This window comes from Pelobates fuscus, chromosome 2 (genome assembly GCF_036172605.1).
Source record: "Pelobates fuscus isolate aPelFus1 chromosome 2, aPelFus1.pri, whole genome shotgun sequence".
In the NCBI taxonomy this organism is placed as follows: domain Eukaryota; kingdom Metazoa; phylum Chordata; class Amphibia; order Anura; family Pelobatidae; genus Pelobates; species Pelobates fuscus.
The window spans coordinates 17,125,525-17,151,393 of NC_086318.1; the positions used below are offsets into that span (position 1 = coordinate 17,125,525).

The 25,869-nt window shown below is 40.4% G+C and overlaps 1 protein-coding gene across 2 annotated transcripts in view; it reads right to left on the reverse strand.

The window, feature by feature from the left end:
• The window catches only part of SCARA5 (scavenger receptor class A member 5), a 389,331-nt gene that overhangs the window by 65,327 nt on the left and 298,135 nt on the right, over positions 1-25,869 (reverse strand). For both annotated transcript variants that reach the window (XM_063441974.1, XM_063441975.1), the window contains one exon: positions 10,906-10,959. In XM_063441974.1, coding sequence (XP_063298044.1) covers positions 10,906-10,959 — 54 coding nt within the window. The remainder of the gene's footprint in view (positions 1-10,905; positions 10,960-25,869) is intronic.

A 25,869-nucleotide genomic window follows, 5' to 3' on the forward strand; every position in this document is an offset into this window, starting at 1 on the left:
GCGTTTAGACCAAATCCAGAGAGTTGTGTGTCTGCAACAAAAGCTGCAGCCAAATGAGCTTATGTATCTGAGAAACATGGTTCTTTCAGATGATATGCTGGGTTTTATCCTAAAGCCATAACATATCTGGAGAATGTTTCCAGTTTGGCTATTGGGTTTTAACATTTGAAATTCACTTTGAACACTTTACACTGTGGGAAAACCTTCTCAATAGCTTCGCAACTTTAATGATTGCTTTCTGCTTTTGACTTTTCAAGGACTACGGCATTGTTCCAACTTCAGGACTGTAACTTGATAATGTCTAATTCTAAGGATTACACTGCATCTGACAGTTTATCAAACACAAAGATCTAAAGATCGTGGTCTGTTATGCAGCGCCATCTATTGGTCAATGTCTGGTTATGCATATTGACACAACAATTTGCATATATTTGCATAGTTTATGAACTTGTTGGAGGATGTTCTGGGATTTGTTTTTTAAATGTTTACCCTGATTACCCCATATGCAACAGTTATATATTCTATTGTATTTCCTTGCTTCATTTTAATCCCTCACAATAAGTTAAATGTAGCATTGCTAAAAAGTAGTCCCAGTTCAAAAATAAAGAACTGCTCCTTTCCAGAAGCTCAGTGACAGAGTCTAAGGGCCTGTCTTCTGACTGCACTACTCCCTGGTGTTTGAGATCAGCCTTTAATAAATAGTATAAGAAGCAGGCAGATAATTTAATTTCTGCTTAAGCGCACTCCTTCTGTTCAGGCAGAAATTGATGCATCTGCCTGCCCCCTTTTCCCCAATTATCGATTCCTGGTTGAGTGGATGGAGCGGGCAGAGGGATAGATTCCTGCCTGGAAGATAGCTGGGAACCCTGGTGTTAGAGCAGTGATAGACAATGTAGCATAACAGGTCTGAATCCCAAGTTGACTACCAGTGATATGGATTTTTTTTTTTTTAAAACACACAACTTTTTAAAGTCAGAGTAGCCCAGTAGCATGGATAGGGCAGAAAATTAACATGTTTGCCATTACCAATGACAAGCACGGCCCCCAAAACGAGTGTGTGAATGATAGTGTGAATCTCCTCCATGGCATCCCCCGTCTTTTTACCTAATAGGAGAGGACATACTGATCCCTGATGGTCCAGTGGGCTAGTTATTTGACCTTTACCTCGGCAGCGTGCAGACCATCTCTATCCCTCTCGCAAGCATCGGTGGTTCAGAGCATTGCAGAAGGTTACCGTGGCAATGCTCTTTTAATATCAGAGTTTGCAGGAAGACAGATGGAGGCTGCCTGACTCCCTTGTCCTGGCTTCCCATAAGAATAACTGGTCTCCCATTGGCCCGTACAGGTTAGAGCCCACTCTTTAAGCCATTGCTGCTCTGCATGTCGGCATTAAACCGTGGCCAACGCAGTACACTGGGTATTTGTCCTGGTTTGCCCAATGGCCCATCGGGACCTGCTTGCAGTGCATTCACACAATCTATTAAATGTTATTCCATAATGTGAATGCTTAGATGGTATATGCTGCAATATGTACCCTTAAGGGAACACTATAGTGTCAGTAATACAAACATGAATTCCTGACACGATAGTCCTGAAGTGGCTATTTAGGTGATGAGCCCCAAACCAATTGCAGTAAAAAGGTGATTTTACTCACCTTTTCTCCCACGCCTCACCAGTCTGAGTGACTGCCACTAGAGTTGTTACTAGCTACCTATGCAAACACTGTCTTTTCTCTAAAAAGGCAGTGTTTACAGTGCTACACTGGAGAGACATACTATAGACACCAAAACCATTACACTAGGCTGTAGGGCTTCTGGTGAATATAGTGTTTCTCAGCAATTGGTCCACACAGATGTTCCACCCTGCATTATAATATTTAAAAAAGAATGAAGGTACCATATCTTTTTTTAGCTAAACCCACAGGGGGTCATTTTAGGGGATACATGACATTATCATTAACATTAACTCAATACCTACCTCTGTTCATAATACCCAGACACACAGGGGTAGTCAGAATAGGGTGCTCATTCCAAAAGGAAAAATAGTTTTTGTTCTTTTAAATTAGAACCATTTAAAAAAAAAAAAAAACAAGGCCAATGCTCAAATCTTGTCATTCGTGTAAGGTCAGTAGGGTGCCAGGTGTTTTTTTTTTATTGTAGTATGAATTTCAGATTAACTGACAGTTATTTGCTAGCATATACATTTATTAGAGTAACCATAATCTCTCAAAAATGTTGTGAGAAACCCAATTTGTGTCCAACACCCAGTGGTATATGTGTCTGGACTGCTGCCTGTTCATGAATTGCTGTGTTATATGCTGTGTATTTCCCTATACGTTTCGTATGAATGTGGCTGCTGCCTGTTTGGGAATGCATTACCCTCCTGAACGGGGACCACCCCGACTCATTTAGAATGTTGGTTTAAAACATTCGCACCTCATAATCAGGTGTCAAAACCACAAACCGCAAGGGAAGTCTCGGCTCGTGCCTCCCCTGGATGGCAGTCTGTTCGTTATACGAACACTGTCCAGGGGGAGCATTCGTGGATTGCTTCCCACCTCGTCCGGTTCCCGAACGAGGACCTCCCCAGTGCCCCTTGGAATGTTCACACCAATCAATTAGAACGTTGGCAACTTGCAACATAAGTGTGAAACCGCAAGTGAAGAAATGAATGAGTGCTGTCCCTGGGTGGCCGGCGTTCATATAGGTGTAGGAGACAGTTCCCTTGCCTCGCTTCACCCAGGGACCCCGCGAACAGAGGCTGCCTGTGGCGATCACTGTTCTGGGGGTCCCTGAGATTGGTGGGGACACTCTTTGGGGACAATGGTGGTTTTCTGCGACTGGGACTCAGGAAGCTTTCCCATGCTGGGGCTCCCAGGTACAGAGGCTCACAGGATAAGGGTTTTCCCCGGAGGTGGAAAACCCTGAGGATGGGTGGCAGGAACAGGGGACAAAGGGACTGGAGTTACGTTTCCATCAGGAGACCCCTGGGAGGGCTTTAGGAGGGAACACTGAGTGCCGCGAGCAGAGGACAAAGTGGCTGGGGTTCTGGATCCTGGGAGGGGGAGGACCCTGGAGTGAACATAGTCTTTCTGTGTGATCCCCCCCTTGCATGGGAAAAAAGTATAAAGCAGCATGTGGCCAATAAAGTTGTACCCACAGGACAGTGTGTTGTCCGGTTACTGGGTGGGAAATGGGTCTTTCTGTATTTTAACTGACTCCCTTCTAGGGAAAGGTGTGGCTGAGCATGGGCAGCCAGTCGGGTTGCTAGGATGCCCGCTACAGTATATACAACTTGTTTATCATTATATGTTTGTTTATTTATTTAGGTCATATATTGGTGTTGGAACTCTTTTGAGATTGTAGTTCTAGAATCAGGATTAATGCTGTTTGCATCACCTTCTCTGATAAAAAAGAAATCCAAATATATGTAACGAGTTTAGCTCTCGCAGTGTCAAGCATATGTTGGCAATTCCATAGCTAGAGCAACAAATTCAAGAGTCAGAACGCCTAACTAAATAGTTAGAGCTTATATTATTTCTCTAAAATACAATTTGTCAATCACAGATTCCTGGAAACAACTATTTTATTCACACACTATAGAGCAAAGAGAACTTTTAATTATACTTTCTTGAGGGAGCCACGGGGGTGTAGTTCAGCAGGAGTCCTACAATTTGGCTCCTTGATATAAAATACCTGGCATTCATCTGACAGTCTGGTTAATTCATGATGTCAGAAATGTGTTTGTAGAAGTCATTGCTTTAGATTATCTAGAACTAATCTCCTGTTCCTGAACATGGAAACTGAATAGACTTTACGCCCAAAGTGGAAAGCTCAGTAGAATGAATGCAGTAGGTACTGCCGTAAAGAGGTCACGTAGCAGTAGGTCCTGACTGAACATGTTACAAAGATGGTTAAGCCAAACATGATTAGATCTTTGTGGGCTTTGGGGACGTAGTAGCTGTGAATTTTTTTTTTTTTTGGGTTGGATGATGCTGACTCACTGGTACCACTGAGCCAGATCATTTACATTAATTATCTACTCCATGAAATATGGTGTTATCACCCTCAACTTAATCCTGTATGACATCTGGCAGACACTCTCTAATTATGTAATAACCGTTGCATACATGGTGATAAACTGAGACAGCCATTGATATTACATGTTTTATTTGGCACAAAGGGAAATTCTAACATAACCATAGAATCTGTACTTGTAGAATCTATTCAAAATGTTTAAAACAGTGCAAACACCTTTTGTGAAGATACATTGACTATTAAACCCATCACCGTTGAACATTGAGCAACTCACCCAGATTACTGACTGCAAGGCTGCCCCCGTGATAGGTAAGTACTCTCCCCTAAGTCTCGAGTGCCCAGTGAGATTCTATCTGGGAATCTTCAGTGATGTTATAATATCTTATTGTAATGAGCTCTCCTGAATTACTCCAGGTCAGAAATTATATAAACTATTATTCAATTTGCGAAGAAACCCTTACTGTCCAGGTAACACAGCGTCCGCCAAGCCCTAGCAACCAGTAATAATGTTTAATTGCATTCGGGTAATATTTCTTTAAAAGCTATATCCAGACCACTCACATTATACTGATAAAAGCTTGGCTTGATAATCTCTTACAGTGAAGGAAAGTGAATATATTTTTAAAGATTAAACTAAACCATGGCAAACTATTATCTCTGTAGAACTTATTTTCCCTGCATATGAATATTTTATGAGGATTTACAAACCAATACTTTTGATTTCACACTTTCTAATATCAAATCAACAGCTGTCACCTTGCTTTTTCTACTGCTTCCTCTGATCTACCTGAACCACGTGCCTAATATTCTCTGACTTACACACAGGTAACCATAAAATCATGCATATATAATAATATAAAAAGTAGTCTGTTATTTTACATGCAATATCGTTAATGACCACTAGGGGTGCCTAAGGTATAATGGAATGGTCTCAATGGTTAGAGGAGATCTACGGCGCTAGAGGTCTATGTGTACTGAGCCGGTCACACTATGCTGGGATAGTCTGTGTGCTTTCTATACAGTCCTATTAATGAGAGCTAGAGGTCTGTGTGTACTGAGCCGGTCACACTATGCTGGGATAGTCTGTGTGCTTTCTATACAGTCCTATTAATGAGAGCTAGAGGTCTATGTGTACTGAGCCGGTCACCCTATACTGGGATAGTCTGTGTGCTTTCTATACAGTCCTATTAATGAGAGCTAGAGGTCTATGTGTACTGAGCTGGTCACACTATGCTGGGATAGTCTGTGCGCTTTCTATACAGTCCTATTAATGAGCGCTAGAGGTCTATGTGTACTGAGCCGGTCACACTATGCTGGGATAGACTGTACTTTCTATACAGTCCTATTAATGAGAGCTAGAGGTCTATGTGTACTGAGCCGGTCACACTATGCTGGGATAGTCTGTGTGCTTTCTATACAGTCCTATTAATGAGAGCAAGAGGTCTATGTGTACTGAGACGGTCACACTATGCTGGGATAGTCTGTGTGCTTTCTATACAGTCCTATTAATGAGAGCTAGAGGTCTATGTGTACTGAGCCGGTCACACTATGCTGGGATAGTCTGTGTGCTTTCTATACAGTCCTATTAATGAGAGCTAGAGGTCTATGTGTACTGAGCCGGTCACACTTTGCTGGGATAGTCTGTGTGCTTTCTATACAGTCCTATTAATGAGAGCTAGAGGTCTATGTGTACTGAGCCGGTCACACTATACTGGGATAGTCTGTGTGCTTTCTATACAGTCCTATTAATGAGAGCTAGAGGTCTATGTGTACTGAGCCGGTCACACTATGCTGGGATAGTCTGTGTGCTTTCTATACAGTCCTATTAATGAGAGCTAGAGGTCTATGTGTACTGAGCCGGTCACACTTTGCTGGGATAGTCTGTGTGCTTTCTATACAGTCCTATTAATGAGAGCTAGAGGTCTATGTGTACTGAGCCGGTCACACCATGCTGGGATAGTCTGTGCGCTTTCTATACAGTCCTATTAATGAGAGCTAGAGGTCTATGTGTACTGAGCCGGTCACACTACGCTGGGATAGTCTGTACTTTCTATACAGTCCTATAAATGAGCGCTAGAGGTCTATGTGTACTGACCTAGTAGGACTGTTTGTTAAATATGTTCAGTTTTAGGTTTCATGGTTTTTAGCTATTGTTAATTGTCGTACCATACTGATTCATCCCTTTGTGATACATAAATGCAAATAGAAAAGAGAATGAATTGCTTTTAAAGTTTGTAGAGCTGTAAAATAAAGGGATCAGCATTGGTCATGGCAGCATGGGGCCCATATCATAAAACGCCATGAAATGTTAAATAAAGTGCTGAAGTTAAAAGCGAACAACTCAATGTTTGGACATTTTTTCACAGCACTTTCACCATTAGTGACATGGTGCTTGTGTTAATCAAAATTCTGCTGATAAGGAATTGTCAACTCATAGTTGGAACCATAGAAACATCTCAAACACCTAAAATTGTAAAAAGGACTAGAAAACACGTTTCCAACCATTGAACACTATAATAGTATGATTGTTTTTACATGAGCAGAACAAACTCTACAGACACCTTCCCTGACCAGTCATCTAGAGCAACTAATGGAAAAATATGCTGTGCTACCACAATGTGACGCAGCAAAACCAATACTATAACAATTACAGTGCGCAGGACTTGAATTGTTTATTTCGAGTTGCCCTAAAGAAATACACACACTGCAGTGTCCATGTGAAACATAAGATCAATATGTCTCACCTATCACCTATCAGTATCATTCGAGGGACACTAAAAGGTAAGGGATACAAACTAGTTATAGAGCCCTCCCCTTTTGTGCCATAAAAATATTAAAATAAAGGTTCTTACCTATTGCCAGCATTGAGGCTTCCTCTGCGCTGCTTACCTCTCCGCCTCCTGCAACATCTTGGAGAAGGCATGGCCTCCTCCAGCAGGTTCAATCCATTGCTCCTGGTAGAGATGCATTGGAGACCCAAGGAGCATAATTGGTGAGTTCTGCACACACACAAGCTTCCCCATAGGAACTCAATGTATCAATTTGTTTCTATGGATCTGCAACATCATGTGGCCAAATTCAATAGGTCATTGCGGTGGAAGCTTCTCCAGCAGCAGTCAGTGTAACAGCCTCTGGAGGAGTGTTCAACCCTTTGGCAAAATGGCAATGTTTTACCTTGAATATTTAAAATGACAGGCCTCTGCAACCATGCCACTTCATTAACGTTAGTGGTCCTTTACTGCACATGTCTATCTGTAAGCTTCAATGTGCGCTAGTTTTTTGTTGCTAACCTTGCAAGCTTGACATGCTGAAATTAAAATATAACTCATAAGTTAGACCCAGATTTAAAGGGAACCTATCACCACTTACCTGACTTAATACTAGTGGTTCTGTGCCATGTAGACTGTCCTTTCATGCTGATCAGTGTGAACACTTCCTTTTCTGAGATAAAGCAATGTTTACACTTTCGACTAAAGCCACCTCTAGTGGCTCTCACTTGGACAAGGACAGGGGGAGTTCCTCTGGATGTCAACAACATTTGTCAAGACCAGAGATTCTGATAAAAATGTTGTTTATTGGTCTTACACAGAAAGCAAAACCTTTGATCAGATGAGAGATTTCTAAACATAAATGCTGACACAAGGGAGTCACTTGCAGATAGATCACCCACAGAATTAAACTACCTGCCTAATATCATGTAGGTCCCCCTCGTGCTTCCAAAACAGCTCTGATGCATCAAGGCATGGACTCCACAGGACCCCTGAACATGTCCTATGGTATCTGGCACCAAGACATTAGCAGGAGACCCACGGACAATGAGCTTTGGGCACCCAGGACCCAGATGCTGATTCACCAGTTGTCCTTCCTTGCACCATTTTTGGTAGGTACTAAGCACTGCATACCAGGAACACCCACACAAGACTTGCCATTTTGGAATTTAGAACCACCCAGTGGTTCAGCCATCACTATTTGGCCCTTGTGAAGATCAGTCGCTTGCCTATTTTTCCTTCTTCTGATGCTGGTGGTTCACTTGCTGCCTAATATATCCCACCCCTTGAAAGTTGCAATTGTAATGACATAATCCATTTTATTCACTTCACCTGTCAGTGGTTTTAATGTTGTAGCTGATTCGTGTATACAGAAAAAAACAGAAACATCGACAAAAACATTGGATCACTTATGTCATATCTCATGATTCTTAGATCACTTTAATCAAAATTAGTTTTAACCTAGCAATTTATCCTCCCGTCCTAATTTCTAAATATCTGTTGTTATTTCCCCTACATTTTTGCAAGCATCAACAATATAAATGTAATCAAACCATTAACTCTTTATGGACCCTTTAACTTACACCCATTAGGAATAGATACTTCCTGTTTACCTTATTTGGCCTGATATAAAAATAAATTATAAAAAAAAGACATACAATTTCATGACCTCTAACTGATCCAGCTCTGAGGTTCATCTTTTCTCGATAAGTTTTCACGGCAAACTTTATGTATGTGATAATTTAAAATATATATATAACAGTGACAGTCACTATGCAAGAGAGACATGCAGAATTATTACAGAAACGATGGACAAACTTTTATATGAATATCATTATTCCGTAAAGAAATAAAAATAGCAGACATTCTTAAAAGTCCCTCTTCTAAGAAAACAGACATAAATAGATTTAGTTTATGGTAATTATACTGCATGTAGTTTTGAAGCAAATAGCTTGCTATTTGATTATTCATTTACCGTATATACTCGAGTATAAGCCGAGTTTTTCAGCACATTTTTTTGTGCTGAAAAACCCCAACTCGGCTTATACTCGAGTCAATAGTCTGTATTATGGCAATTTACATTGCCATAATACAGACTGGGGCTGTGGGGGCTGCAGAGAGCGTTACTTACCTTTCCTGCAGCTCCTGTCAGCTCTCTCCTCCTCCGCGCCGTCCGTTCAGCACCTCGGTCAGCTCCCAGTGTAAATTTCGCGAGAGCCGCGGCTCTCGCGAGACTTACAGTGTGAGCTCACAGAAGAGCTGAACGGACTGCGCGGAGGAGGAGAGAGCTGACAGGAGCTGCAGGAGAGGTAAGTAACGCTCTCTGCAGCACCCTTCTCCCCCCCACTGAACCACCAATGACACTCGACCACCAGGGAGTAAGAGCCCCCCTCCCTGGCCAGCTAGCAAGCAGGGAGGGGGGACGAAAAAATAAATTAAATAATAATAATTAAATAAAAAATAATAAGAAGAAATAATATTGAAAAAAATATATAAAAATAATAATAAAAAAAATAATAAGTAAAATAATAAAATTGCCCACCCCCCCACCACTGCAACACACACACACACACAATGCATACATACACACACACACTGCACTCATACACATACACATACACACACACTGCACACATACACACACTGCATTCATACACACACTGCACTCATACACACACTGCACTCACACACACTGCATTCATACACACACACACACTGCATTCATACACACACACACTGCATTCATACACACGCACTGCATTCATACACACACACACACATTGCATTCATACACACACACACACACACATGGCATTCATACACACACACATGGCATTCATACACACACACTGCATTCATACACACACACTGCACTCATACACACACACACACACACACTGCACTCATACACACACACACACACTGCACTCATACACACACACTGCACACATACACATACACACACACTGCACTCATACACACACACTGCACTCATACACACACACTGCACTCATACACACACACTGCATTCATACACACACACTGCACTCATACACACACACACACACTGCACTCATACATACACACACACTGCACTCATACATACACACACACTGCACTCATACACACACACTGCACTCATACACACGCTGCACTCATACACACGCTGCACTCATACACACGCTGCACTCATACACACGCTGCACTCACACACACACTACATTCATTATACACACACTGTAAATAAATATTCAATTAATATATTTTTTTTAGGATCTAATTTTATTTAGAAATTTACCAGTAGCTGCTGCATTTCCCACCCTAGTCTTATACTCGAGTCAATAAGTTTTTTCCCAGTTTTTTGGGGTAAAATTAGGGGCCTCGGCTTATATTCGGGTCGGCTTATACTCGAGTATATATGGTATTTGTGATTTATTATTTGTGGTATGCAAGATCATTGGTGTTATGGCTTTAATACTGTGTGAATTAAGATGTATTCTATCATAAGAGAGTGGCTCAACTTTTTGAAAAATGTTTATACTACATTTATGTGATGATATGTATATATAGACTGTAAATATTGTACATATTGTAAGTTTGTGGAAAGAATATCTCAATCTTTTCAGCTGAACACAATCTTGTCCCTTATGAAGAAATGATAGTCAGTTTCCCGTACGATTTTAATGTAGGTTAAAAGTCAATGTTAAGTTCAGAAACAAAATGGAAGCATTCAGACCGCGGAAGTCATATAAGCGTAGGAATTTTCTAACATGCTTAAAGTTCACTATTTTAATTTGCTGAGATCATCAAGACTGATGATCTCAGCCAGGGAGGTGGGATGAATGCAGCATTAAATTACAATTATTATTTTTTTACTTCACATGGGGGGGGCAAGATAACTACTTAGTTAGCAGAACACCATTGAGTTAGGAATATATATTTCAATTATGAAAGCTATCACATTCTTGTATTTTGATTACATCTTCAGCTGATACATTATTTTAAATAATTCTGTAGTATTTCAAAATCCTACAGTAACACTCATTTTGTCATATAACAAAAAAAATTCAAATATAAAGTATATAATAATAATTTCTTACCTGTGTTCGCTCTTTCTCCAATTTCACCCTTTTCCCCTTTTTGCCCACGTTCACCTAAAACAAAACAATAAAAACATTGCAGTCACTGTCAGTGAAAAAAAATAAAAAATTATAACCTCTTCTCAATGACTACCAACTGTAACTGTCTGGCTCTTAACAATATCTCTAAACTCAGGCAGAGATATTTCCTATATAGCCACACGTAACCCTACATGAATGAATATCTCCACATTGGAGTTTGTGCTTCTCAACATTTCCAATGAACACTATCTGCCAAGCTGTCGTCAGTGTTCAGAATTGAGTAATCTTTAAGTACGGAACTTTGAGTAATTGCTTGAGAGATACTGAACTTGGGAGATGAGGGCAGGCACTAACCTCATATACCACAGTGATAGTCATGCTGGTGAGGTAGCTCAGTGGTAAATTGCCTGGTCAGAAATGCAAGATGACAAGTTCAAATCCTGACAGGGTCAACTCAGCCCTTCATCCTTCCGAGGTCCATAAAATGAGGACCATCAATAGGGTAATAAAAACATCTATTACTATTCAGCTGCCGATTTGGATAATTCCGAAAGCATGTGCTGTAAAGCACTTTGAGTCCCCCTGGAAGAAAGGTGCTGTATAAATACTAGTTGTTTTTATTATCTAAACCAGGGAAGAAAATAGTGGAATGACTTGATTCAATTATAATTATGCTTCTTGAACTGTCAGGAAAAAAAATGATTTTACAGATACTACAGATACTACGAGAACTACTATGTTCACTAAGGTGACTGTAAGTGTTTAATCTAAACACCTATATTTAAAGCGATATCCACTCATCTATTATGTAGATTTATGCAGAGAGGAATTTTGGTTCTGCCGAATAATATTTTCAGAAGATTGAAAATATTTTGGAACACGTAGAACAAACCAAAAAGGTGCCTAAATGGGCCAATCAGAGTGTTGCAAAATACATACACCAGATAACATTATGTATATATTTTGCAGTACACTGATATGAGATTTTCCCATCAATTGGTTCACAGATCAAATGAGAAAAAATAACCAATAGAGGTAAAAACAGGGGAAGCGGTACAATAAAGATCTATATATTTATATATTGTATATATTTTTATAACATAGAAAATATTACAGCTTCTCCTGTTTTTCCCTCTGTTGGTGAATTCTTTTTTCCATCAGTCATCTCTCCTCTTGGTGACACAGGTTAACTTCAGATTACTACCCCCCCCACCCCTCGATAATGTTCAGCATTGAGTGGTTTGGTTAGAACATAATTCAAACATGTTTGTGTGGTTCGGCGAGTCTGTAATTTGGATATATTTTACATTATATTTTTTTAAGAATTTGATCACCAAATCAGCCCAAATTCAGGCTGAATTGAAGTTTGGTCCGAAACGAACCTCCAAGTCTGATATTAAATGTCAATTTCAATTCATACCAGAGATATGATACAGAAAAATGTAGCCTGAGGAGACTCATCGGCAAAATACTCAAGTCCTAATCCACCACAGGCCTATAAGATATCCATTTTACAGTAGTCTATAATAATCTCGATCTACCCATGCCTTGCTCATATTTAACAATTACTCTCTACAGGCGGAAAACGATGGGAAATTACAATATTAAATCTGTCCCTTGAAACACATTTTAAACACTATTATAACATTATTAATGCTGCACATATGCTGCAATCTAAATCATGGAGATATACTATCAATTTTACTTCATACTTTAGCAAGGAATTATGACCTGCGGTACAGCTGTACAACAATGGAATTGACAGGAGCTTAAAATAAATCAACAGGAGTAAATGTTCTAAGGCAAGACACCAGATTTTTTTGTTTTTCCTACAATTTCATCTATTGGAGAACAACAAAGTCACACAGTGAACTGGGTAAAAAAGTGACGTAAGCCTTTCAAAGTTAACCACTAAAAGTACACTGATTTACTAATCCAGAAGAATTCAAACTGAACATATATGTCTTGTTGTCCTTGAAATGAAATAACTTTGGCGTTGCCAACGCAGCTTGACTTGGATTGTCCACCATGTAACATATCCTGTATGACTGTTATATGATAAAACTATCTGCTTGCCGTTCCTGTATATTAAATGAGTGTCCCAAGCTAGACTAGTGATGATTTTTGGTTCCTCCAGATGAAGATAGTTCTTGTTTTTGAAAAAATGTTTTGTTTCTGAAGAATTTTGGTCTAAAATATTTCAGTTTAATTAAAAAATAGTTTGGGTCAAAATAAAAATTGCCAAGGAACCCATACGATGAAAGAAAAAAAGGATGCCTCTAGTGTCAATTCAACAATAAAAAAAACACAATTCCCACACTGTAAATTAGTGATTCAAAGTTGGTGTTAAGTGGCAAAGGCTATTAGGGATGTGCATAGCGAACATGTTTCAGTTCTTCTGATAAGGTTCAAGCTTTTCTAAATCTTTCCATTGTGAATAATTCCGGTCAAAGTATCATCCAAAATTCTCTGATTCAAAATGACACCGGTCAAAATTCTGCCAAACTTTTTTCTGTCTGGCCTGGATTTATGAGTGTATGTGTGTGTGTCTCTACATGTGTCTGTATGTATGTCTGTATGTATGTATGGGTCTCTATGTGTATGTCTGTATGTATGTGTCTGCATGTGTATCTGTTTGTCTGCATGTGTGGGGGGGTGGGGACATGTGTGGGGAGGAGTAAGATGTATGGAGGGGCCCCAGGGCAATATTTGCACCGGTGCCCCGTGGTTTCTAGTTACGCCTCTGCCTAGAACTGAACTACTTTAGTATCCTGACAACAGCTTCATGCAACACCAGTAAAGGGTTCCACATCAGTAGTTCTACACATCACACAAGATCAGTGTAATTGCTCCATAAACTGGTAACAGCCATATTACAGTTACTATATACGGCCGGTTCACAAATTTAAAAACCATGCTGTATGCAGCAATGGGCACGGTCACGGCTTGGCTCTCTCTATCTCCGAGGAAGTGAGCGAGATCAGCCCACATTGCACATTAACACAGGATGCCCAGAAGACAGAATTACGGCTGCCAGTTTGACTATGGCGACCTGTTTATTGCTGTGTGATTATTTTACAAATTGCTGCAATTTTAAACCAATCTCTGGTTTGAAAGTATGCACAGAGTACTCTCTGCACTATTAACTTTGCAAATATGCAAAATTATTACGGTGCATAGAGTGACCCTTTAATGTGTAAACACATTTCGCATTGACAACAGTCCGCATAAAGACATATTTTAACTCTGTTAAATACATTTTCTGTGCCACTCTTTGTTGATTCTTAATATAACATTTTAATACAAGGTTATATACTTTACCTTTGTATAAGAACTATATACAGTGTTCGTTTACATTTACAAACAATGTTCATATTTTGTAGTCTTATACTCCCAGAGCACATATTAGAGATTGCATTATTGCCCAACAGGAAAGCTAAATTTCATGCTTCGAGTAGAATTTAGAATTTCTCATTTGTGAATCACTGTTGATATTGATTCAATAATTTTGAGTGTGTTGTCCAACTGTAGGTCGGCACAGGGCCAGTATAATATTGAACGGACGAGCTCTACGGAAATCTACTCCCCATAAACAAATTTCCCATAACTTAATCTAGTGACATTTTATACTGTACTTGCTAAGTAAATCAATAAATACATTGGTTACTATACATGTATGCATACAGTGAATTCAGAAAGTATTCAGACCCTTTCATTTTATTTTTTTTTTACATTTGTTTTATGTTGCAGCATTACTCAATAATAAGACAAAGCAAACACTAGATCTTTGCAAACTTTGCAAATTTGTTTAAAAAACAAAAAACAAAAAAAAACTTACCTTGGAGTCCACTTGTGGCAATTTTAACTGATTTGAAAAGACAGACACATGTCTCTGTAAGGTCTCATAACTCTAAATGCATATGCAAAAACCAACATATTACCAGACTTTAAAGTGTAGTCCATACGAGCTTAACTTATATTAGAGAGGAAATGTGGTCAATTGATAAGCCAAGGTCAGGATAACAGCTAAGAGGATAATCAGAGGTACTAGTCAGGTCAGAGTCATAGGACATCGAATAAACGTAAAACAAGCCTGAGTGACGTGATCCCCAAAGGACAGGAGGTGACAGGGGGTACTTTTATTTCATAAAAGCATGTGCCCTTCTAGCATGCAGCATCCAGTAGGCTGTCAAGGGGAAGGACACTAGACAGATCCACCCTGTCTATGTGCAGCTTTCAGAGGAAAATGAGAATGCCTCTCTGACCTGGTAAGAATAACCACACTTGGTAAGAGAGGTGAACAAGAACACAATGGTCATTCTGGGTGAGCTCCTCAGATCATGTGTAGAAATGAGAGAAATTTTCATAAGCACAACCATCACCGACCACCGATCTGGCCTTTGTGACCAGACTGAAGCCTCTCCTCACTGCACCACTCATCGTCTGTGCAATACCATCTCAACCATTAAGCATTGTGGTGGTAGCATCATACTTTGGAGGTGTCTTATATATATTCTATAAATTCTATTTCCATAACCTGTTCCGATTATAATTCAATCAGTAATTTCGACCGTATCAAGTCCGAATTATTAACCATTTAGATTCGGTCACATTCTGTCAGCATTCTCTGAATTGAGCATTCCATTACTTTCTGCATTGGGTTGGACATTTTCAGCATTTGGTCTGGCTATTACCACTATTTATTTCCGCATTTATTTATTTATGATTTAGTGGCTTCCTTAACCATCAATCATTTATTTTTTTTGGCACCATGGGCAAAACTCCTTTGACAATTTTTCTCAGTATCTTTCCTACATTTGACAAACTTTGCTAAGCTTGTAATTTCCCCGGCTGTCACCAGTGATGGCTCTGGGAAAAAAAAAGCTCTTTCTATTGTGGATCTTGCAGTCTTACAGGATCTTCTATAGACCTCAATGCTGTACTCTTGCTCAAAAGTGCTGGTCTCTTTTGACTATATTAGACAAAAGGCAGGCGTGCATGAGTACATTTGCATGTAAACTTCAGCTTGAGATACCTGAGTATTAAAAAAATGCTTTAATTTACTGGATGTCATAGGGTAAGGGACACTCTAAGGGAACAATTCTAATTTACACTTACCTGTATTGATACCACCAAGATAAACTACATACCTCCTTACAAAGCAATTCATTTATGGGATACAAAGTTTAGGTCCAATTACAAGACACGCTGTTCTAGATTTTAACTCTTTAAAGGATAGATGATCCTTTCAGAATGACTGCAGCCACCTTAGACTGATACACATAGAATGAGTGCTTCTTCCAGGCTGTTGGAAGACTAAAACCTAATTGGACTTGAGTCAGCAGAAGGCTGAGAAGTCGAGATCTGAGATTAGGTGAAGGTCATACATTTCTTGCACGGTTTTATGGGTTATTGGGGAAGGAGTTTTACATGCATGCATTTCAGAGGTAGACTGGAGATTATTAGCTAGAGTGGTTGTGATTTAAATCTATTGATGTCTTAAAGGACTACATTAAGCACCATGATCACTTTAGTAATTTGATGTGGGCATGATGCTTGGCGTCTGTATGTGCAGCGTTTTGCTTTGAAAAACTGCACATACAGAGATTAACCCGTCTGCTTTTAACTCCACCTCTAGCAGTGTCAACTTTCAGCAGTAACCTGAATGCTCACAGATAATGAATACCGAACGCCGCGACTTCTGGATTCTATGGCTCTGCAGAAGCTGGAAGCAGGTCACTAGACCACCCGAGTGAAGCATAGTCTGGCAGAGACTTAGGAACCGTTGCTAAATGGATTGCCCCATCACAGGGGGACTGGGCCAGCAAGCTTCAGTGGTTATGATGTTCTAAGTAACCCTTTAAGGTTTCCAACAGGGACTCTTTAGAATGAGTGTTGTTATGAACAAAAGATGTCTAAAAATACTGTTCCCACATAGAATGGACAATAAGAATTCAGTGTTTTGTTCATTTTAACGTGCATCTCTAATGGATATACCAACTTATACTCTAAAGAAACCGCATACAATTTCTGCTATACATTGTAGAAGCATAATTGGCAGCAAATGTTTAGATATTTAAATTTGTTAGTAAAAAATGCACCTCACCTCTAAACCTTCAATCAGTTTTCACCAAATAAGAATAGGCTGATGACATAACACGTGTACCGAGAAATGACTGATTTCATATATCATACATATTCTGTATTTGCTTTAATTATTCCTCAGATGACCACCCTTTGCAAAATAGATACAGAGTGAATTGAGAAGTCACTTGGACCATCTACTGATGCACTATCAATGAAGCCATCATGAAGATGCCATGGTGTTGTGTGTCCTGCTTTGAGAAGTGTCCCCTGGTAGGGCCAGTCCAGTATATGGGAACAGGAGGGAATACACATTAGTGTAACATCCATGCTAGTAGCAGAGTCAGCACTGGATAGGTTACATTAATATCTCCTAGAGCATGAAAGTCACCATTTGTTTTTAGGGTGCTCAAATATTCATTTGCATAACATGATCTTATAACTTAAAATTAACTTGTTATGACAGGTTCACTTTGATCAAATTGCATAATAAGAAGGAAATCGTTTTTTTTTTAGGTATAAAATTTTAATAATATACTATGATTAAAACCACAAATACTGAACCCATCTGGAAATTAAGCGTTATGGACTTGATATTCTGAAGGTCATGAGTGACCAGTTACAATTTTGACGTTGAATAATTAAATGTGTTCCAAACAACTGTCTGGAGGTAATTGTTCTTCTCTTATCTGTACTCACGACCTTATAAAAAGTGTATCAAGTTTTGATCCCATGAAATTTACAGATTATGAATCCAATCTCTAGTTATATATGGTAACTCTCCTGTTTGATTCTTAAGAAATGACTCATGTGACCTTTGCTAGACCCATATCTAAAACCAAGCAGATAACCACATGGAACCTATTACTCGTTAAGATCAAAGAATTATAGGGTGAAGAATGGATACCCCATCCTCACGATGCAGCAGTAAAACAGTTAAACTATGTTCATTAAATCTCTCAGGCTTTGCTTTTTTTATATAGAATAGTACATTGTTTAAGCTTAAATATTAAATTGTAATAATAAAAAAAGCACAGGAAATTCTTCCTCTTGAACTTGGAGACTCTAAAAAGATATTGCTCCCAAGGGTTGTCTCAGCTGGTCAAACACACAAAGGCAGCCTCAGCTCCACAGCACTGATGGGAAGCAGATGAGTGGTTCTGCTGGTATTAGAAAGGGCAATTATTTATAAAACATTATGAAGTGCAAGTGTTTTCTGAAGAGTACAGTAACCATCTAGCATTTGTTCATGATTGTGTGTAAAACTCAATGATCTGTGATTTTTTTTTTAAACTCAACTCCTTTTATTAACATGAGCTACTACCTTCTCAAAGTCAAAAACTCTGTGAACTAGATCTAAATGGTCCAACTCCAGATACCAGTATCCGATTCAGCCCCAATTAGTATTTACAAAGCCCCAGTCCAGGTTTAAAGCCCAGAATTACTGTAGTAGGGAAATTATTCGTTTGATCTCCAGATGTCTAACCTTGATTCTCCAGTGGATGGCTGATGAAGAATCCTTAGACAGAGTACAAAGAAACCTGAATGGACCAAGTTAGAAGCATTTACTGGCTTACCTTTCTTAATTATTTTAAAAAGGGACAATCCCTCAGTTTTCCTTCCGATTAAAATGTGTCTCAATATAACATTGACTAGTAAGAACTTTGATTATTGGAGGGTTTTGCTTAGAAAGACTAATATTAATGGATTTGTCAAAACAGGAGATGTAAAGGATCAAGCGGTGCTATCTATAAAAATTTAGTAGAAGCACATTGCGAAGCCATTGTTGTTTTACCAATGCCCAGTGCTCTATAATCTATTCTCCCAGTCAGTGGTGGTTGGGTTTGTGATGAGCTGCCATTAAACGTTCCGCTCTCCTGTGTGTCGAAGTATCAGCGTACATGCACATGCAGCAGGTGGGAGGGAATCGTGCAGCCGAGCTCCAGGAATGCAGAAAGAAGGAGCCACTCACCATTCTTAGCCAAATGCCAAGTGCATGCAATCTAAGAACCTACAAAGAGGCTCTATATACTCCATTTCACACTCTTTATTTTTTATCAGCAGTATTTTTAAACATGCGCTGAGGTATCGTATCCTGCAACACGTGCCAGTCAGGGCACTGCATTATGCTGTTTGTCTAATTGCAGTGCCACCCATCCCCTGGGGTGACCATTGGGTGGGCTTACTCTGGCTGCCATCAAACCGCAAACCGCCCAAGTATAATCTGGAAGGACATTCATTTTAATTAGAAACTATTTGGCATGTCTAAATGTTTGCAAGGACAACCGAGGAATAAAGTACAAACTCATGTATGGTGTAAGAGATTGTTATGCAAATTAGAAGCCATAACACTCTCAGTAATATGTAATGTATATAAGAGTAAAACTCACCAATATACAGTGTGTATGAGAGTAACAGAAAGCTCCATCGAAATAAAACTCATGGTGTATGTGAAGTGTTTCTGAATGTATCACATAAACCCACAACAATTAAACCTGCGTAGCAGAGTATAAGAGAGCTGTGCAGGGAGTGGTAGTTCAATGTCTGTGTGTATCTAGAATTAGCTGTAATATTTTGTGGATGGGTATCTGTTGGCAATCCAACTGCTGTCTGAGCATAAAATGACTAAAAATTCATAGAAGCTTAAGTGCCAAAAAAAATGCCTAATGGGGTATTTATCTGTAATAAACTGAGTGGGGTTGTTAGCAGATGATGCCCAGGGTTTTACTAATATTGGAAACGAGAGTGATATATATTGTTTATCTGTGGATGGGATTCTATGGTTCCTGCATCTTCACCCTTTGCCAAAAGGGACCTTCTACGGTCATTCTTTGTAGTCGGAAAGTGACTCAGGAATGCAAAAGATACCTTTGACCCCAAATATCATAGGTTGTAAGCTCATTTGAGCAGGGCCTTCTTCACCTCTCATCTCTGGTAATTTTTGTACGTCAGTTACTTCTCAGATATCCTCATTCTATAAATGTAAAGTGCTGCAATATTTTAAACCAGTACTTGTTAGTTCTTGTGATCCGAACTCTGCGACTAGATAATCTAAGACATCCTCTGCCAAATTCCATTGTGCTATCATCATGGGAGCTGTAGAACATCACTCATTATAAGATGGTTTATATCGAATGGGGACAAAAAGAAAACGCTCTGAACACTGTTTACCTCAATGGACATACAGCAATTTAAAGATATAACTCTTTGATTTCCACAACAAAAATAATTGTCCTTAGTCAGCAGGCTGTGAGCCCAAAAAAGTCAAAATGTGGACATAATATTTATATAAGAATAATATCAATAATACTTGTATGGAAAGAAATGTCAGGCGTCAGAAAGAGTGAATAATCTCTGTAAGACGCATCATCTGCACCCAGATCATATTTCTAGTTACATTTAGCAAAAATGTTCACATCCTATAAAATAAACATCTAATTTGCCATAAAATGAGTAACTCTGAACCCCTCCACACCCTGTTTCTGCTATTATTTAGGAGCACGTGTTGAATACAATAGCTGCTCTATATCAGCTAAAGAAAATATACAGTGTTTGACATCTGTCGGTGTCCGGCCACGTGCCTCACTCCATTTTACTGAATATGGAAAAAAAGTCTAAAAACATTCCTTCAAACATCTGTGTGCTTTAGAGGTCATTACTAGGAACAAACACGACAAGGGCGATCGTTATCATAATAAGATATTGTCAAAGTATTTGACTAGGATACATTGAGCTCCAAGTATGTCCTGGGTTCTAGATATTATCATCCAGCTTAATTTGTGACTATTGCATTGACCTTGAAAGGATGACCTTTTTAGGAATCAAGCATCTCTGGAGCCCTATCTGACTGTGCAATCTTAAAGTGCTATACTCGCATCAATGATTAGGTGTAACTAACCTACGGAAAAGGCATTACAATTACATAGAGTACCATATTCCACAGCACTGTACAATATGTAAACAAGACAAACAATTCTAACCAAACCAGTTTCACATACAGGGACAGCAGGTGAAGAGTGACCTTACAATAAAAATATACATTAATACTATGTTTCCCCTTATTGCTACAATTTTATTTTTAATTTCATATTCTGCAGTTTATGGGAAAGGCAATAAATGCAGAGACGCTAAGCTTTGACACTGTAGCTACTGTGGGTTATATTTCCCAAAATGTACACCAGTACTTTGGACCACATTAATAGGATTGTTCTATTGCCCCATAAATTCTAAGCACGCTGATTAACTGAAAGTTCTGTAGGCTTATTGTGCAGGGCCACAGTACATCTTGGAGTCTATGGCGTCGCTACAGGGGGGAAATTAGAGTAGGGGCAGTTGCCTTCACTAGGTTATAGGGGGGGGGAAGGGCAGGGGCATCCAACACTAACTAACTAGGCGAAGTAGGCACCTGTCTGCCTACAGAAGAGGGAGACAGGCAGCCCTTTACTTCGCAGCACGGTACCTGCACAGCTCCCTTCTATATCAGCAGCCGGGATATCATGTATTGGCATCACCAAAGTGTGCATGAGAGACCTACACCGGAAAATCCCATTGATCCCAACGCCAATTACTGGCCACCAGGGAAATTACCCACTTCAGACCTCCCAAGGCAAAGTAGGGAAACTGGGTGAAACTCTTAATGGTAAATGTGTGTGTGTATGAATGTGATTTTATATGTGCGATTGTGTAAATGTTTGTGATTGTGTGTGTATGTGTGTATGTGTGCGTGTGTATTTGTATATTAATGTGTATGTGTTTAGTAGATAGAACACTAATGGGGTATTCTTAAATATGGCAATCCAATGTAGCAAATAAGAGAATAATCTACTAACAACTGAAAGATCAAAATTAAGAAAATGGATTTTCGAATTCTTTATCTTTTATCTGTTTAGCTCCCTAAATCGGTTCCCTTATGTGAGATTTCCATATTTAAGAATACCGGATTAGGGCGCTATCTACTAAAAGGATACACATTTATATATATATATATATAGTCACTATTAGGCTAATTTATTAGCTTGCTTTGCTAAAAAAAAATTTTTGCTTTGCTAAAAATGTTTTTTTTTTTGGTAGAAAAAAAAGGGCTTTTATATCTTATGTTCTTATGATTTTGCTTCAGTAACGAAACAATGAGATAAAAAATTGGTTTCTTTCCTCAAAATCTAGTTTTTTTTGGCGTTTCCCAAATTGAATTACCAAACAATTTTTGGACTGTCATGAAATGGCGTGCAGACTGAATTATGAGAGAGGTTCACTCCTATCCAAAAAAAACCCACGTAATTGGAATTACACATATAACAATCTATGAAATTGTTGCTGATAAATTGACAATTCAAAAGACACTAAGTCTCGTTGAAATGAAAGATAAATACATTATACCGTAATATAACCTACCACATATAATATAAAAGGTGGGACTTAGATAATCGATTCTGCATGTTGTAAATGAATACATTTATAAAGTGAAACGTGCAGCATTTACCTCCTAGCCTACCGTTTTACTAAAGGCATCTTCAATAAAATGGTATATGCATGTACAGTGGAAAAGTCAGAACATGCTTTGCAATCACTTGAGGCATGGCAGAACATCCCATACTGAAATGTAGCAGGTATGCTCAGCGCTGTGCACATAAATCTGTATGGGAGAGCATTGACTGGCTCATATTGTTCAGACACTGCCTTCCTGCCCTCGTGACGCACATATTCTGCAACAGTGATGAAATTCTGCAAAGAGGTTACTTCAAAGGTGATTCATTTTAATTCATATTATTATTATTATTATTATGTTATTTATATAGCGCCATCAAATTCAGCAGCGCTTTACAATGGGTGGACGAACAGACATGTAGTTGTAACCAGACAAGTTGGACACACAGGAACAGAGGGATTGAGGGCCTGCTCAGTGAGCTTACATGCTAGAGGGAGTGGGGTATAGTGACACAGTAACAGAGGGATTGAGGGCTCTGCTCAGTGAGTTTACATGTTAGAGGGAGTGGGGTATAGTGACAGTAACAGAGGGATTGAGGGCTCTGCTCATCAAGCTTACATGCTAGAGGGAGTTGGGTATAGTGACACAGTAACAGAGGGATTGAGGGCCCTGCTCAGTGAGTTTACATACTAGAGGGAGTTGGGTATAGTGACACAGTAACAGAGGGATTGAGGGCCCTGCTCAGTGAGTTTACATGTTAGAGGGAGTGGGGTATAGTGACACAGTAACAGAGGGATTGAGGGCCCTGCTCAGTGAGTTTACATGTTAGAGGGAGTGGGGTATAGTGACACAGTAACAGAGGGATTGAGGGCCTGCTCAGTGAGTTTACATGTTAGAGGGAGTGGGGTATAGTGACACAGTAACAGAGGGATTGAGGGCCCTGCTCAGTGAGTTTACATGTTAGAGGGAGTGGGGTATAGTGACACAGTAACAGAGGGATTGAGGGCCCTGCTCAGTGAGTTTACATGTTAGAGGGAGTGGGGTATAGTGACACAGTAACAGAGGGATTGAGGGCCCGCTCAGTGAGCTTACATGTTAGAGGGAGTGGGGTATAGTGACACAGTAACAGAGGGATTGAGGGCCCTGCTCAGTGAGCTTACATGTTAGAGGGAGTGGGGTATAGTGACACAGTAACAGAGAGATTGAGGGCACTGCTCAGTGAGCTTACATGTTAGAGGGAGTGGGGTATAGTGACGCAGTAACAGAGGGATTGAGGGCCTGCTCAGTGAGCTTACATGTTAGAGGGAGTGGGGTTTAGTGACACAGTAACAGAGGGATTGAGGGCCCTGCTCAGTGAGTTTACATGTTAGAGGGAGTGGGGTATAGTGACACAGTAACAGAGAGATTGATGGCCCTGCTTAGTGAGTCCACATGTTAGAGGGAGTGGGGTATAGTGACACAGTAACAGAGGGATTGAGGGCCTGCTCAGTGAGCTTACATGTTAGAGGGAGTGGGGTATAGTGACACAGTGACAGAGGAATTGAGGGCCCTGCTCAGTGAGTTTACATGTTAGAGGGAGTGGGGTATAGTGACACAGTAACAGAGAGATTGATGGCCCTGCTCAGTGGGTCTACATGGTAGAGGGAGTGGGGTATAGTGACACAGTAACAGAGGGATTGAGGGCCTGCTCAGTGAGCTTACATGTTAGAGGGAGTGGGGTATAGTGACACAGTAACAGAGGGATTGAGGGCCTGCTCAGTGAGCTTACATGTTAGAGGGAGTGGGGTATAGTGACACAGTAACAGAGAGATTGATGGCCCTGCTCAGTGGGTCTACATGGTAGAGGGAGTGGGGTATAGTGACACAGTAACAGAGGGATTGAGGGCCTGCTCAGTGAGCTTACATGTTAGAGGGAGTGGGGTATAGTGACACAGTAACAGAGGGATTGAGGGCCCTGCTCAGTGAGTTTACATGCTAGAGGGAGTGGGGTATAGTGACACAGTAACAGAGGAATTGAGGGCCCTGCTCAATGAGTTTACATGTTAGAGGGAGTGGGGTATAGTAACAGAGGGAATGAGGGCAGTGCTCAGTGAGCTAACATGCTAGAGGGAGTGGGGTATAGTGACATAGTAACAGAGGGATTGAGGGCCCTGCTCAGTGAGTCTACATGTTAGAGGGAGTGGGGTATAGTGACACAGTAACAGAGGGATTGAGGGCCCTGCTCAGTGAGCTTACATGTTAGAGGGAGTGGGGTATAGTGACACAGTAACAGAGGGATTAAGGGCCCTGCTCTGTGAGTTTACATGTTAGAGGGAGTGGGGTATAGTGACACAGTAACAGAGGGTTGAGGGCCCTGCTCAGTGAGTTTACATGTTAGAGGGAGTGGGGTATAGTGACACAGTAACAGAGGGCCCTGCTCAGTGAGTTTACATGCTAGAGGGAGTGGGGTATAGTGACACAGTAACATAGGGATTGAGGCCCTGCTCAGTGAGCTTACATGCTAGAGGGAGTGGGGTATAGTGACAGTAACAGAGGGATTAAGGGCCCTGCTCAGTGAGTTTACATGTTAGAGGGAGTGGGGTATAGTGACACAGTAACAGAGGGATTGAGTGCATGCTCAGTGAGTTTACATGTTAGAGGGAGTGGGGTATAGTGACACAGTAACAGAGAGATTGATGGCCCTGCTTTGTGAGTCCACATGTTAGAGGGAGTGGGGTATAGTGACACAGTAACAGAGGGATTGAGGGCCTGCTCAGTGAGCTTACATGTTAGAGGGAGTGGGGTATAGTGACACAGTAACAGAGGAATTGAGGGCCCTGCTCAGTGAGTTTACATGTTAGAGGGAGTGGGGTATAGTGACACAGTAACAGAGAGATTGATGGCCCTGCTCAGTGGGTCTACATGGTAGAGGGAGTGGGGTATAGTGACACAGTAAGAGAGGGATTGAGGGCCTGCTCAGTGAGCTTACATGTTAGAGGGAGTGGGGTATAGTGACACAGTAACAGAGGGATTGAGGACCCTGCTCAGTGAGTTTACATGCTAGAGGGAGTGGGGTATAGTGACACAGTAACAGAGGAATTGAGGGCCCTGCTCAATGAGTTTACATGTTAGAGGGAGTGGGGTATAGTAACAGAGGGATTGAGGGCAGTGCTCAGTGAGCTTACATGCTAGAGGGAGTGGGGTATAGTGACATAGTAACAGAGGGATTGAGGGCCCTGCTCAGTGAGTCTACATGTTAGAGGGAGTGGGGTATAGTGACACAGTAACAGAGGGATTGAGGGCCCTGCTCAGTGAGCTTACATGTTAGAGGGAGTGGGGTATAGTGACACAGTAACAGAGGGATTGAGGGCCCTGCTCAGTGAGTTTACATGTTAGAGGGAGTGGGGTATAGTGACACAGTAACAGAGGGTTGAGGGCCCTGCTCAGTGAGTTTA